This window comes from Emydura macquarii, unplaced genomic scaffold, assembly GCF_026122565.2.
Source record: "Emydura macquarii macquarii isolate MOO-44397 ecotype Brisbane River unplaced genomic scaffold, CSIRO-AGI_Emac_v2 contig_374, whole genome shotgun sequence".
Lineage (NCBI taxonomy): Eukaryota > Metazoa > Chordata > Testudines > Chelidae > Emydura > Emydura macquarii.
Window position 1 is genome coordinate 7,324,051 of NW_027130511.1, and position 15,501 is coordinate 7,339,551.

At 49.5% G+C, this 15,501-nt stretch overlaps 1 protein-coding gene across 1 annotated transcript; it reads right to left on the minus strand.

Annotated features, from left to right (window-relative positions):
• Positions 1-1,011: 1,011 nt before the first annotated feature.
• Positions 1,012-10,329, minus strand: BATF (basic leucine zipper ATF-like transcription factor). Its single transcript, XM_067533026.1, has 3 exons — positions 10,198-10,329; positions 7,820-7,924; positions 1,012-1,653 (listed from the first exon to the last, which is right to left on the minus strand). Exons 1-3 carry the CDS (start codon positions 10,261-10,263, stop codon positions 1,444-1,446), a joined length of 381 nt encoding a protein of 126 aa, XP_067389127.1. The 5' UTR covers positions 10,264-10,329; the 3' UTR covers positions 1,012-1,443.
• Positions 10,330-15,501: the final 5,172 nt, after the last annotated feature.

Sequence of the window (15,501 nt, forward strand, 5' to 3'; positions counted from 1 at the left end):
ATCAGCAGGAACAGTAAGTTTGGGAAGCCACCTCCCTGGAAGGAGGGTTAGTGAGAAACTTCATCTTGTTCCCTGGGCTCCTCCTGCAGCAACTTCCCATGGGGGAAGGGGAGGATAGCACCTGTCACTGGTGCTTCCCAGGTGCAGAGTGAGGTTACTAGTGGACTTCAAGGAGTTTCCTGTTCTTCTGCCCATCACTTTTGGGTGTCTGCTCTGGCACGCCAAAGAGATTGGGGCAAGTGAGGAGGGCATCCTTAGCTCAGATCAATTAATGCCAGAGCTTCAGTACAGTGCCTATTCTTACCCCTATAGCAAAACTCCTGACAGCACCCTCTGCTGGGAGAGAACTCTGCTGATGCTATTTCTTAAAGAGGGCAGTAATTCTGAGAATGGCTGAACACTAATCTATGGTAGCAATAGGGTCTGCAGAGGCAGGCCACACACAGGCCTACGCATAGGTCTGGGGTGTGTGGGTAGCCAGCTCCCTACCTGGTGGTGTGTCTGCTGCAGATACAGTCCATATTATTATCTGTACATTTCTGTCAGGGCAGAGCCAGCAGGGATCTTTAGCGAAAGAATTTGGTCTTCAGGCAGCTAAGAGCTGGGAGAGCCAGCGAGGAAGTGAGCTGTGACTGTGTTTATACAGATACCAGAGTTATCAGCCAGCCTCATCCCTGCAACACTGGAATAGATTTCCCACAGGCCAGACCAAAGGGACACAACAGACACACAAATGGCCCTTCCCCATCCCTCCTGGCCCAGGGAGAAGGCAGGGAGACACCCCTGCCAGCCTCTCTGTTACACACTGTGGGCAGGCTGCTGCTGTCTAGGCTAGATGTTAGCACCGCTTCTCCAGCCCCTGGTCTCCTCTGCTCCATATAGAGCTGTTTCCCAGAATTCCTAGTGTTGTCCTCCCTGTTTTCTGCCATGCTCAGTATGTAATGTGGAATTTCAGGGGAGGCCACGCCAGGTTTTTAAAGAAAGCATTAAACTTTTTACTCTTTTATTTAAAAAAAAAAAAAAAAAAACAGTCTCCCCTTGCTACCCCATGGCCTCTCTTCCTCCACGCTCCTCTCCTGGGAGCACTCGCTGGTGCAGTCTCCAGCTGACTGCTCACATGGAGACACGGTTCCTGTGTCACGTAAACCCATGTGAGGGTCCCAGTGCAAACAACAGAACAGGGATTGGTGCCAATTAGCAAATGCTTCCCTTCTCTGTTAATCCGAGATTTAACCTCCCTGAAGATGCCTCCTGGTGTTCTGCCATATCTGCATCAGGGCCAAGTCCTAGACATGTGACCCTGGGCCTGGCCCAGTGGACTCTTGAAGGAGGGGCAAGAATAGCTGTAACAGTCCATGTCCCTCTTGTGGACCAAAGAGTGAGCCCCATGGGGTCTTTGATTTCCATCTGTGGAGCCTGCAGGCTGTGTCCTTGTGGCCAGGCTCAGTGCTGGAAGCGTGGGGAGCTGATGTGGGGCTGGTGGAAGGAGTGCGTGGCATACAGCACCTCAGGGGGTGGTTGGGGCGCCGTGGTCAGGATGGAGCAGAGGGGCTCATGGGAGCTCAGCATCGAGGTGAAATGCTTCATTTCCTCCGACAGCTGCTTGATCTCCCTGCGCAGGGCAGCGTTCTGCCTCTCCAGATCCTCGCTCTCCTGAGAGCACAAAAGTAGCAGGGGTTAGATGAGTGTTCCACATGCAGAGCCATCCCAGGGGGTGGGGGCGGGATTCTGGGGGGAAAACTGGCTGAGCAGTGTGTACAGAAGGGGTGAGGGTGGGGGGTAGGGGAAGATGGCATCTCTGCAGAGCAGCAGCCAGAGGACTGGATAATGCTCAGACTGCAGGGGGAGCTGGCTCCCATCTATGTTGCTATTATACATTGATATTGCTGTGGTGCTTAAAGGCAACTCGCTCAGGGCCCCACTGTGCCAGGCACTGTACACATATATAGGAAAATGACAGTCCCTTGCCCCAAAGACAGTCTAGGAGACAAGACATAACAGGTGGACAACCATGCTTTGAAGTGTCCCTAGCCTCTGTTTGCCAGAAGTTAGGAATGAGCAACAGGGGATGGATCATGTGATGATCACCTGTTCTGTTCACTCCCTCTGAAGCACCTGGCACTGGTCACTGTTGGAAGACAGGATACTGGGCTAGATGGACCATTGGTCTGACCCAATATGACTGTTCTTATAAGACAAACAGGCTGGGGTGGGGATGGGTGGGGACAGGATAGGATGTACACAAGTCTCAGCCAGTCAGGCGCAGTGAGCAGAATTCGCTCCCTGCCTAACAATTTACTAGTTGCAGTTTCCTGTGTGTTTTACAAAAGAGGCAAGTTTGAAGAAGGACTTGAAAGAGGATGGAGGGGGGTTTACTGATCTGTCTCTCTATCTGTCTGTCTATCAGCATTTCTCAAGTGTCTGGCTGTCACTGCAGTATCTCAGTGCTGGTGGGAGCGGTCGGAGCCACCTCAGGGAAGGGGCTGGGAGTATCGGGGCGAGGGGTCGGTCAGAGACCTTCGTATCACTACCCTGGAGAGTTTCCACAGTGACACATTTCCTGTAAATTCAGAGCGGCGCTGTGTCTGGGCAACCCCCCCACCCCCAGCCAGCCAGGGGTCCGGTCTCTGAGCCAGTGACATTCTCAGCCGCACTCACTCCCCAGCAGCTGCTTACGAGAAGTGACAGCAGCACGTTCCCCGCCCAGGCACTCACAGCTCCCTCTCACGCACACACCTCCCAGGCCACATCCCGACCTGAGGCAGATTGGCCTAGGGGGAGGGGATGGGTACATAACCGCCATTATAATCAGAAATAACCAGAAAACCACCTGCCACAGGAAATCTGTCATTGCCCTGGTAAGACAAAACTCACTGCTTCCTGCCAGCGCCTGGGGAAACCAGGCGTATGGCAGGGACAGTGTAGGACATTGATGTGACAGAAGAAAAGAGGGAAACAGAGGCCTCAAAAGAACAAAATGAATAATAATAATAATAATAATGATGATGATGATGATGTACAGTCCTGCCTAAAGGTACCCAAAGCATATCACAAACTGTCTGCACACACACCCCCAGCTACTGAAATGCAGCCATTTCTAGTGTGGAACACTTCAGCCATTGAACAGCACCCCACAATGCTTCTCAACAGTTTGAGTCAGGACCTGAAGAATCCTGTGTCCAGTTGAAAGCACAGGGGGGATTTGGAGAGGCAGAACATTAGAATCTAGGGTAGAATTTAGCCAGGCCACTAAGACTCTATGGACAGTGCTATGAGATCTTGAATGACTATTTACCATGCCTATGGCCCCTCAATGGCTAAATAGCTACCCATCTACCCACTCATCCAAAACAAAGCAACCTGCCACATCTCTGCTCACCCCGCTGGGATTGCTAGTGGCAGGTGCCTGACTTATAAAGGTGCCTATTGCCTCAGTACTGGGATACCTTACACTAGTTAAAACAAATACAATAGTTACAAAAAGTGCATATTAACTACCACAGCAGGGCCTTGCAGAAGGGAGAGGGGAATGTATCAGATCACTGGGTCCCACACAGCCTAATGTTTCACAGATCTTAAGACACCAGTATGGAGTTTGGGTGTTATAGGCTCATAGTGACTCACTCCACTCAAGCAACACGCCACTCTGTTCTGGACCAGTTAAAGCTTCTGGCTCCTCTTTAAGGGATTACAGTGGCCTGGACTGACCACTGACTGTGGAAAGGCCTGCTTCCAAGGGGCACATACAAAGCCACTACACCTACCAGAGATGAAGAGTGTCTGGTGATTCATTATAATCCAGAGACTGGAAACAGTATTGGCAAAGGTTTGACAGGCATCGCCAGCAAAAAGATGCAACCATAGCTCTGATCCATTCCTCCACCTGTCTCCCCTACCTATCAGTATCAGTTCTGCCTTATCCAGGCTGATCTTAAGCTACATTGCTCCCATCCACATCCCCACCTTTGCCAGGTACTGGGAAAACAAGGAGGTTGTACCATCAGAGTCATCTGCATAATAACACTGCAAGCCACGTGCCTCACGGTCTCCTCCAGGAAGGATGGCAAGGGGAACTCCATGGGATATAGCAGGAGAGGGCCTTGGAGAGAAAAAGTCAGTTCTCATTCCCACCCCCTGGAGTTTCTGGGAGAGGAAATAACAAAGGTGTTCCCATCCACAGCTGTGAGCTGCGGCAGATTAGTTACTAACTCCCGATTGTGTTCCCCCAGGATGCTGACAGAGCTAACAAAATCAGCATGGACCAGTTGTCACCCCTAAAAGGTTCATCAGCCATGGAGAGCGAGCGACACCTGCCCTGTAATGAATCCACTAAGGAAGCACTGAGGACACTTGTGCAATCAGGATGTGGCAGAAGCTGCTCCACTACCAGTTTCTCAATAATCCTCCCCAGATAGGTGGGGGTGTGAAGGCTGCTAAGGTCAAGAAACAACTTCTTGAGTAGAATCCGATTTAAAAGGCAGTCTGTCCTCCTGAAGGGAGGCACTAACAAGCCCCCTCCCCAGCCCCAACAGCAGGCCCCAGAACCTCCCTTCTGTTCTTCAACAGCCATCAGTGGCCAGGGTGTAAGGAGAAGTAGAGGGAAGCAACTTTCCCAATAAAAGCTAAGATTTAGTTTACTATAACAAAAACACAGGATTCATGCCCTCCTGTTCTGATACCACTCCCATAGGACTGGCCATGCCTGCTACCTGCAGCCAAATAATCATGCTCCCTGGAAAAGTAGATGCCAAATTCCTGACACTGAGAAAAGTGGCACTGGGCAGGAAGTGGGAGTTGATCACCTGACACACCCTGCCCCACCCCCATCTCACAGTCCCACTGGAGAAGTAACAGGGTGAAACTAAGAGAGGCAAAATGTATGCTGAATATCAAGAAAAACCTCCTGACCATGCAAAGTATTCAGCTATGGAGCTGTCTCCCAATGGACAGGGTAGGAGCCCCACCCCTGGGACATTTAAAATTAAACTGGACAGAACACTAGTAAGCATACAATGGGGAATTATCCTGCATAGGTGGCAGCGGATGGACTGGAGCAGACTTAAGGGGGCTTTTTCAGCTCAGGGGCTTGATTCTCCATGGTTTTGCACATTATATCATCATTTAAACCTATGCACAGCAAATATAAAATTCTACAGAACAGCCGTGCTCTATATGCTCTTTGCATGAATACAAGAGGTGACATGAAGTGCAAGGCCAGGGAGTGTCAGGTTTCGTGTATTTAGACTTCCAAAGGATTTTTGAGAAAGTCAGTCAGAAGAGACTATAAAGGTAACTGGATAATTTCAGGGCAAGAAATAAAGACTTGCCACAGATTCAAAACTGGGTGCAAAAAGCAGAACTATATGTAGCCAATTTTCAGCTCAGAGAGGAGTTGATGATGGCGTCCTTCAGAAATTAGTCCTAGCATCATGGTTATTCACTGTATTTATCAGTGAGCTGGAGGCAGTGGTGTACCGACAGGAGGGAGGGTGTGGGGGTGGGCCATGCCATCATGGGAAGGCGCAAGCTGGGCCCTCCTGGGAGGAGCTGCCCCCCACTATTGCAGGTGGCCAAGGGCTGCCGGGCTTTGAAATCCCCAGCGGCCACACTGACTCCAGCTCAGGCCTGCCTGGTGGCTAAGGGCTCCGGCTGTGGGGGGAGCAAGTGTCCTCCCAGCCCCTCTGCCCCCACACGGGGCGCAGCTCCCGGCCGCACAGAGGCCAGGCAGCCAACCTAACAGCAGAGCCTGTCACGCCCCACCCCCCCACCGGGCACCCCGGGGGCAGGGAACGGAGTGGGGGAGACCGGGAAACAGGCCCACAAACCCTCCCCGGCGGTGCGCTGCCTCTACCACTGATGATGACAGGGGAGGGTGCGCACAGGGCCCCCACATGGGGGGGAGAAGGGTACACTTTACCAGGGCCCAGAGGCCCTGAGGGGCCCAGCCCAGGCTGCAACCCCCATTACCATGAGGAAAAAATTGAGGCTAAATTGTAGATCATGCCTGAGGATATTTATAGAAACTTATTTCCCTATATCTGTGTATCCTCCAGATTGTGTGAGATTTGCTGGAGCCAATCAGAAGCAGTGTTAGAGCAGTCTCAAGTAACATTCGGAACAGTGAGTTGCTGGGCCAGGCCTTTCTCTAGAATAGAGTGTGTGTGCTTGTGCAGTTAAACTAGGACATGTGTTTGACATTCCATTCAGTCCTAAAATATGCGACACTAGAGCCTGGAGAACTGGAAGAAGCTTCTAAATGTCTACTTCACAAGTATCCTACAGATCTTTCTGAGAATTTTCCTTGTGAAATGTTACACCTGAAAAAAATCTTCAAGTCTACTTTTGGAAAAGAATATGAACTACCTCCGTTTATCTTATTAAATGAGATTTACAAAAAAAACTGCAACTAATTTTCAGCAAAGTGTGCATAGCCCTACGGATTTTTTGCACACTGCCAATGACTGTGGCAGAAGCTGAAAGAAGTTTCAGCAAGCTAGCACTCATAAAAAACTGCAGGCGTTCTACAATGGAGCCAGAACGGTTAAGCCACCTAGCTATCTTGTCTATTGAGTGTGAACTTGCAAGAGAAATTGACTTTAGGGGGCTAATTCATGATTTTGCAATGAAAAAGGCCAGAAAAATAAAGCTTTAAAGTTAATTGGTCTAACTATAAAATGTTTGCAATCACATTGGTCCATTAGAATAAAAAAAAATCAAGACATTGACAAGATATAATATCTTTATAATGACCAAAAATTTACAAAATAGTCAGCAAACTTGTAGGACTTTCAGGCTGAGTGTTATGTTAAACAAAAATAGCAAAGGGGGGGGCATTTTTCAGAAATGTAGAATATGTAATAGTAATTTCAGAATTCAAACTTTTTTCATGGCTCATGAGATTGTATGCCTGGGATGAAGAATTGTGGTATGTGTGTGGGAGGGGGCCAATGTTACAAGTTGTACTGGGCCTGAAAAAATTATGCTTGGGCCTTGGGCGCGTGCGCAAATGCAAGTATTGGCCCCCAGGTGCCAGAGACCCACGGTATGCCACTGGCTGGAAGGGGGATGATCAGTGGGGTGGTAACATTTGCTGATGACATAGAATTAATAAGGCTGATCAAAAGCAGGGAGGAACTCCTGAGGGACCCCATAACACACTAGGTGACTTAGCAGAGGAAATTCACTGTGGACAAATGCAAGGAGAAGGTGCACGCTGTTGGATCTGAAATATAGGCGGATGTCACCTGCCAGGGGAGAGCACAACCATGAAAGGCATTTGCTGAGTGCACAACAGCAATCAAAACTGCAAATAAAGGGACCTCACCCTGCTCCCATTGCAGCAAGGGGCAAAATTTCCATTGGCATCAATGGGAGCAGGACCAGACCCAACGTGTTTTGTTGCTGTATGGAGAATAATATGGGAAATGCATTCTAACAAAGAGAGATACATTCCCCATTCCTCCCACTTGACCCAGGATCCTGTGCTCAGCTCCAGCCACCACATCTCCAAAAGGACAGAGCAGAAACAAAAGGTCCAGAGAATGGCAACAAATGAGGAGAAACCTAAAGAAGGGGCTCCAGCAGAGGTGACTTTCAACAAAGTACACCTGTTCCATTTGGAAAGGACCATCTGGCCACTTTCTCTGCTCCATGCAGAAGCACCCTTCACCTTTGCTGTCCAGCTGCTGCTAGTGCTGCCTTCACATGCTGTTCCTGCCCCTGCCTGAACTGAATGGCTGTGCTGTGTGTTCATCTGAACATGTCCCCTTATGTGTGCAAGGCCCAGTGATCCAGATGGGCAGAGAATGGAAGCTCTTACCAAGTGCAGTGTGTCTGCCTTCTGCGTCTGCCTCTGTCGGCTCTTCTGAGCTGCGATGCGATTCTTCTCCCTCCTCTGAACTTTCCTCACGTCATCAGAAGAATCCTGAAAAATACAGGGCCTGGGAATGACAGAGATATCACCTCCCCTCTCACTACCATAGAGAGGCACGAGGTCAGGGGCACAGGGACAGAACAGCCCCAAGCTAACATTCCTCTCAGCAAAGTTCACCCCACCCACTCCTCTGGCCACATAGGACATGCATCCCTGTCTGACACACAGCATCACGGCAAAACTGGGGCGGAGGTGCTTTCCCACTCCAAGGATGCATGAGGCACTTAACAGCCCACCCCTTGAGAGGCAATTCTATAATCTGCACATCCCGGTAGAACTGGGTAGTGAATATTCCTCTGTCTCCATGTACAAGGTTTGGGTTATAACCTGCAGAACCACAGAAGTCAGAGATGAAAAATAAAACCAATCAACCCTGTTGGATCACCTAGTCCAACCTCCCCAAAGGCCAGGGCAGGACTGCCCCCTACACAACACTTTTTTATTCTTTGTGCAGTAGAGTTTCCAATGGAGGGGATTCCACTGCCTGACCTATCTCACTGCCAGGGAGTCGTTCCTGGCATTCAGCTTGCTTTTTGCCTTTCTTCATTTCATCCCATCACTCCTAGTTCCACTCTCATATGTCACCATAAAAAATTGCCCTTCTACTTTGGCATTTATCCTTTTCACACGTTTGCAGAGTAATGTCCCTGCTGAGCTCAGTTAGACAGGCTTAGCTTTTTTTATCTTTCCCCCTGACACTGTCACTCCAGACTCCTGATCGCTTTGTTTGCTCTTCTCTGAACTCCCTGCGTTTTAATGACTTGCTACTAATGTGGTATCCAGAATTGGCTGCAATATTCCAAGTTACATTTTCACCAGAGTTATACAGAGAGGGGCTTTGCCCTCCTAGCTCTGGGATGTGAGGTCTCTTTGCTTGAAGGTCTCATCCTCAGTGTCTCTCAGCAGCCATTCCTGCATTATCTTTCATTTATTATTACGGCAGGTTCTTTGGTGAGAACTGATCCTTCCACTCTCTCTGGGAACTAAAGCCCTTTTCAGACCCAATCATCTTCTGTCTTCATACTGTAACTGCCGCCTCTCTGGACCCTGTGACACCCACTCCACCTCTCGCCTCTGCCGGCAAAATGCAGCCACTAGAGCTATCTTCTTGGACCATCAATCTATCTCTTTCCTTCCCTCCCTCCTTGTGATCTCCCCATTTCCTCAAATCTAAATTTCTCACCCTTACCTTCAATTTTCTTCATAATCCCACCCCAGCCAACATATCCAGCCTAGCTTCTTACCTTATCGCCCCCAGCCCGGCACAGTGAAGATGCCAGCCTTGGTACCCCACTTGTCCACTTTTCCCTTGACTGTTTTGTGCCTCATTCCCTTCTTCTACACTCAGAGTGCCCTCCCAATCCCTGTTTGCTCAACCAGTACCATCTACTCAGTGTTTGTAAGCTCCTCGGGGCAAGGCCCCTCATATCTGGTGTCCTGCACAGCACCATGTGGTTAACAGATCGCAAACAATAAAGTTACAAATACAGAGATCCAGAAAATAAGATGGAAACATCTGGGACGTGTCTTAAGAATACCCTAGTGGCAGGTGTGCCACTGGACAGCCGGAGGAACACACAAAAGGCACCCTCTCAAAGAATCCCTCGATAGAACAACACTTAGAGAGGGAAAACTTATGGGACGTGACAACATAGAGAAGAGGCAGAGAGCAGCCCAGGATAGTGGAGCCTTGTTCATGCCCTAAGCGATGTCTGATGGTGTGGGGGGTGGAAGGGAGACTCAGGGTCCGCAACAAGGTCTCTGAAGAGACACCAGCACTCTCACATTACCAAGCTCTCAGCCTGCTGGATGCCTGGAGTTTGTGGGGTGGTCCCTGCAGTCAGAACCAGGAGTTTCAGGTGCCCCTCATGTGGCCTGTGCTAATGTGGTTCCTCTGCAAAAACACTCCTCACTCTGCCTGTTGACTCAAATTCTTCGGTTTTAAGCTTGTTCCTGCATGGGGGCTTCCAGCTTAGCTCTCTGTGGCCTGGTTTACTCTGGGGGGGATTAGTTTGCACTAACTCAACCTAGGACACATTGAAAATGCCTGCAGGGACACGATGCAACCCTTAAAGCATACTGATGCCCTGTTTGCTGCAAATTTGGTATTCCGCTTTCAAAGTGGAATAAGTGCATGGTGGAGTGAGTTAGCATGCCTCTCTTGCCGGGTTGGTTCCTAGAAAGCCCTGCCATTCTGTGCTATGAAAATGCCCCAGGATGGGTGCACGTCTCCAGCCTATACTGCAAAGAATTCAAATGGTTACCTGTTTGCTGGGTGGGGGTGATTGGCTGAAGCTGCTGGAGTCGCTGCTGTCCGAACTATGGGGCATGGCTCGTGTCTCCCTCTGCCCAGAGCCTCTTCTGCTTCCTCTGTGTCCTTGGTGATCTTGGTTTCCTTTGGGTTTTACTCACCCCTCCCCTCCCCTCCCCCACCGTCTTTCCCTCTCTCCCTTGGTTACTTTCTTTGCCTCTGTCCCCGTCCCTCCCTTTGTCACGTTGTCGTTGTCGCTCTCCCTGTGTCACTTTCTCTGTCACTCTGCCCCAGTCCCTCCCTGCACCTCTCTCCTCTCAGTCACTGCACCTTGCAGTGATGTCTAGGTCTTAGGTTCCTGTGGTTTCTCGGAAGCTGCGAAGGACGTAAGCTGAAAGTCACATGGGCGGAAACTTTACGAAGAAGAAAAAAGTTACATTGAGAAAAAAAAAAACACACATCTGGGAAAAACGAGCTTCAAAATAGCCTGAAAAAACCCCCGACACCTTCAGGCGGTTTGAGAAACAGCGACAAAGTTTCAAATGAGACAAACAACCGGAGAGAAAAAAACCTAGCACAAGCTGCAAAACTCAGGCCCTCAGAGGGGAGGAGGCGGCGCATGGAGCCACAGAAAATGCCCAAGAGAGATGCTCACTTGTAAATGTAACAAGCAGGGAGTTTGATCAAGTGCCAGGTACTCTTGGCTCCCTACCCCACCCCACCTGCCAAACCCAGCTGGGGAAGTTCCCAGACAAACTGATTTGCAGACCTCCTACCTTCCCTGCCATAAACCCACCAAACAGCTGAGGTACCCAGAAGTGTCCTGGTTCAGGAATCCTGGAGAGGAGCCCAGGACCACTGGCAAGGACACACAGAGGAGATCTTTGGCATCTTTGGTACGCAGGCCTCTGAGAATGCCAAAACCTGCTGAAAGAGGGACACTGGGAGCAGGGTGGGTACTGCCTTTGACAATATAAATAGTTTCTGTTAGCCGAGGCTCTCCGAGCACTTTAAACTGTTAATTAATTAAGCTTCAACTCTCCACCGCCAGCCTGGGAGGAACATAGCATTATCCCTGTCACGTATGCAGGGAAACCGAGGCACACAGAGAGGAGTTTGCCACGGTTTCAGTGAGTCAATAGCAGAGCCAGGAATAAAACTCAGGAGTCCTGACTCCCAGTCCTCCCTGCTCTAACCAGCAAACTACAATCCCTTCCAGAGGTGGGACTAGAACCCAGGAGCCCTAACCCCACAGCTATAACTGCTGGTGTAGTAGGGGCCAGAGTCAGTGAAACAGACCTTCCCAGCATCCTATGCTGGAAGGAAACAGTCCCTGCGCTCCTTGTTTGCGCACACATGAGCCCTTTTACCAGCCTAAAATGGGAACGTTTGGGATTGTTATGGTTGATTGTGTCTTGGTTTTGTTGTTATTTTGTATGAACAATGCCAGTAAAATGCAAATTCACCATTGGCCCCTCCATCCCTTCACCAGCACTGAGCTGTGCCATGGCTCAGGATGTTTGTGTCACCTTTGTATCTCCTCTACCCTGGGTTGGCCAGTGGATACTTCAGTCCCTGGTGCCATCTGGCATAGCCTGAGGGCCCCCAAGGGGCCCTTGTGACAGCTGGAAATAGCTGGACTTCAGCTACGCTAGCCAGGCCTCCCAGAAATGTCCCCCAAATACTCCTTGCAGTAAAGGCTCCTGAGGGGGTGGTCCTAAGTCCAAGAAATTGCCAAGAGGGTTGATCACCTAGCTTTATGATCTTTTTATGCCTTCAGAACCAGATGGAAAAAATACTGGGATGAGCTGGGCCCAGGTGTTTGAAAGGCAACATTTGCAAAATGTGACTGTCTCCCTCCTTTCCCATTTCTCTGTGTTCCCCTCTGCACACTGTATTTGTCTTTTCTGATTTGCCCCTCCCCTGCCCCCTGGCCAAACCCTTCTGCATTCCCCAGTCTGTACAAATCTCTCCCCACCATTCTCTTTCCCCTCAGTCAGCCCCCGGCAATGTCAAGCTACCTGAATGAGTAGTAGAGCAAGTGGAAAGAAAGCAGGAAGGCCAGAATTAGAATAGCAGAGGCTGCAGGGAAGCATTGAGGTAAATGGAGGAGCTGGGATGGTAGGGTTGAGTATGAATAGTGGGGATCCTGCAGCTCTAGCCTAAGGGGTATGGGCAGAGCTGATTGGTGGCCAGGACTGGAATAACAGGCCGTAATGCAGCTCAGGACTGAGATGCATTAGCAGAGCCCAGGGGATGCTAGAACAGCCACACTCCAGAGTCCTGAGTTCCCTTTGCTTTCTTTAGTTAGGAACGTGCTGAGAATCTCCCTTGCAAGGCAGAGAGCAGGCCACAGCTGTGGGGTTCCAACATGAGCACCTGAATGAAAACTAGTCACTAATGCAGCGACGTTGTGAGCTTTAGGTTTGCAGATTAATTTTTATTTCTAGCTGCAAAGTATACCAAGAGGCAGCAGAGAGCACATGCTGGTGGCTGACACAGAAGGATGCTCACTCAGCTCCCTGCTTTGGTAATTTATAGACACAACGTGTGTCTTCTCAGGGACAGGTACCAGAGAACAAACTATGAGTGTGGCTATTTATGGGCTTGTCTATATAGGGAAATTGACCAGCATGGCTATAGGTGAATAATTATTCCCTGTAGCTGTGTCAGCCAACTTCCTAGTATAGACAAGCCTTAGTTAATTTGTATGGCCCCACACCATCATAGCATCTGAGCACCTTGAAATCTTTAATGTATTTATCCCCCTAACACCTCGGGGAGGTAGAAAAGTGCCAGTACGGTTTACAGATAGGGAGTGGAGGCATAGAGAGTACATCAACACTGGTAAAAAAAAAAAAAAAAAACCCAAAGAAAACCCCAAAACCCCATGGCAATGAGCTCAGAACCCAGGTCAACTGACTTGGGCTCATGGGGTTAAAATCAGCAGTGCTGACATTCTTGCTTGGGCTGGAGCTCAGATTCTGTGACCACCTCCCCCACTAGCCGGGTTTCAGAGCCCAGGCTCCAGCCCGAGCGGGAATGTCTACATTGCTATTTTTAACCCCATCATGAGAGCCCCATGAGCCTGAGTCAGTTGACTCGCCCTCTGCGACTCACTGCTGCTGGGTATTTTTGCAGCATAGACATAACCTGAGAGACTAAGACTTACAGTTTCAAAAGTGGCTAGTGGAGTATCTTGTTTTTTGGTTGCTCAACCTGAAGCACCTGGAGTGGCCTGATTTTCAGGAAGTGCTACACACACACACACACACACCCTCCCTTAAAAATCAGGATCTTGAAAAGCATCTTACGTTGGGCTCCTGCAGACTGGGTCACACCAAGTCACTCTTGAAGATATAGGCCTATGTGATTTACCCAGCATCACAGAGGCAGCCTGGGGCAAAGCAGGGAACAGAAGCCAAGTCTTCTAAGTCCCAGGCTAGCATCCAAATTATTGAAGTACTCATTTTTTCAGTGCCTGCCCGTGCTCTCTCCCGATGGTGCTTTTTTACCAGAGAGTGGAGCCCTGGATTCCTAATGTGTCAAAGGCTCTTCCACAGCTGGTAAATGTATCTCAGAGTCTAGCCAGCCACCAAGGAGACAGAATGGGGGGATGGAGCGGGGGGAGTGTATAAACTGGCCTGAAAGATTCAATGAGCAAGAGTAAAACTGAGAGAAAGCATGAAAAGCTTGAGTGAGCTGTGTCCTTTGCATAGCTGAGGGGCAAATTCTGCTCCCGGCTACACCACGGTGTAAATCCAGAACCATCTCCCTGCCTTCTCTCTGAGTGTACAGCACCCTAGCTGACAGCAGACTTGGTCCCAATGATTTTCTGAGCTCTCCACCTGACCGGGCAGCACTGAGAGGTGGAGAATGAAAGCAGCGGTCCCTCTCTACCTCCTGCACACAAATGAGAACCCTGCGGCTCCACCGTGATGTACTCAAAAGCCTGTTTGATTGATGCCTTTCCCTGCCACCAACTCTGCCTTCCCTCCCCAACTTCATCCCCATTCCCACTGTGCCTTCATAGAATCATGGGGTTGGAAAGGTCCGCAAGGGTCATCTAGTCTAACCTCCAAATTCGGAAGTGAGCAGGAGGTGACTAATCTCCTGCTCACTTCAGCTGTAACAGTTCATCACCATCCACCCTCCCTGAACTGATCCTCAAAGCTACTCCTCTCCTTCATATCTCTCCTCTGCTGTGATGCTGTTGGAGCTCAGCCCATTAATGAGGGCTCAAGGCCAACTGGGGAGAGTTGTCCCTTTATATATTTATAATGGTACTAATATTGCCAGAGTATGTACACATGGTATCAGTGTTCAGTTCTATATGTTGCTTGTCAGCTTAGACAGTAAACTCTTGGGGGCAGGGACCATATCTTCATGTGTTTGCACGGTGCCCAGCACAATCACATCCTCCTGTGTTGGGCCCCTGGGCATTACTGTAATACAAAGATTAAATTATAATTATAATTATCTAATTGACTCCTGTTGGTAACTAACAGAGCAAGCTCTTTGTTCCGCTCTAAATGTTCCCCACCCATAGATTGCACAACCTCTTACACAGAGACAGACGCAGGCTCTCCAGGGGCTGGCTACACTGAGGATTCTAGAAGCCGTGCAGATCATAGCATTCCTTCTTCAGGTAAAAACCATCTTTAACCACACAATAGGGCAAATGCGCTGAATTTCTTCCCTGGACAGGCTAACAAGCCCAGCAGATACAGGAAGTGCAGTCTGACCTTAGGAAAGCATCTGATGCTTTCATCTGATGTTCTCACAGGGAAGCTAGAGGAATGGGGATTACCTAGCATGAGCAATACAAAGCTAATTAAAACCTGCCTTCAGAGAATAATTATCCATTGTTTCACGGGAAGAGATCAAGTGTGGTCCATCCAGAAGGGAGCTACTCTCTGTCCAGCCCTGGTCAATATTTTCTACAACAACAAAGTCTACACTCCATCCCCCCCAAAAAACCCTTGGTTTCTGTCTCAACAACTTGGGGGATGGAATGTAGAATTGGCTGGGCAATGATACCACGTTGGGAGAGAATCACAGACACTTTGGAGGAGCAGATTAAGTTGTGGGTTGATCTAGATGAAGTCGGGGGGGAGGAGATTGAAGGAAGGGTTGGAGATGTGCATTGCCCATGCTGTGTGTGGTTGGGAGGCAGCACCTCCTGTACTGCATGGGACCTGGGATACAGGCAGCGCCTCTGATCTGAAGAGGTTGTGAATGGATGCAGGCAATGAGGAAGTTTGCTGACTTGGTTGTCTTTTCTTGGACCATCTTCTGTTGTTGAGAGAGAGGAGCT

Bases quoted from the DNA above. Each gene is read 5' to 3' on its own strand.
- BATF (XM_067533026.1), bottom strand. From the start codon at position 10,263: ATGCCCCATAGTTCGGACAGCAGCGACTCCAGCAGCTTCAGCCAATCA. The intron at 7,925-10,197 runs GTAACCATTTGA...TGTATTTTTCAG, and splicing joins CACCCCCACCCAGCAAACAG to GATTCTTCTGATGACGTGAG. The intron at 1,654-7,819 runs GTAAGAGCTTCC...TTGTGCTCTCAG, and splicing joins AGGCAGACACACTGCACTTG to GAGAGCGAGGATCTGGAGAG.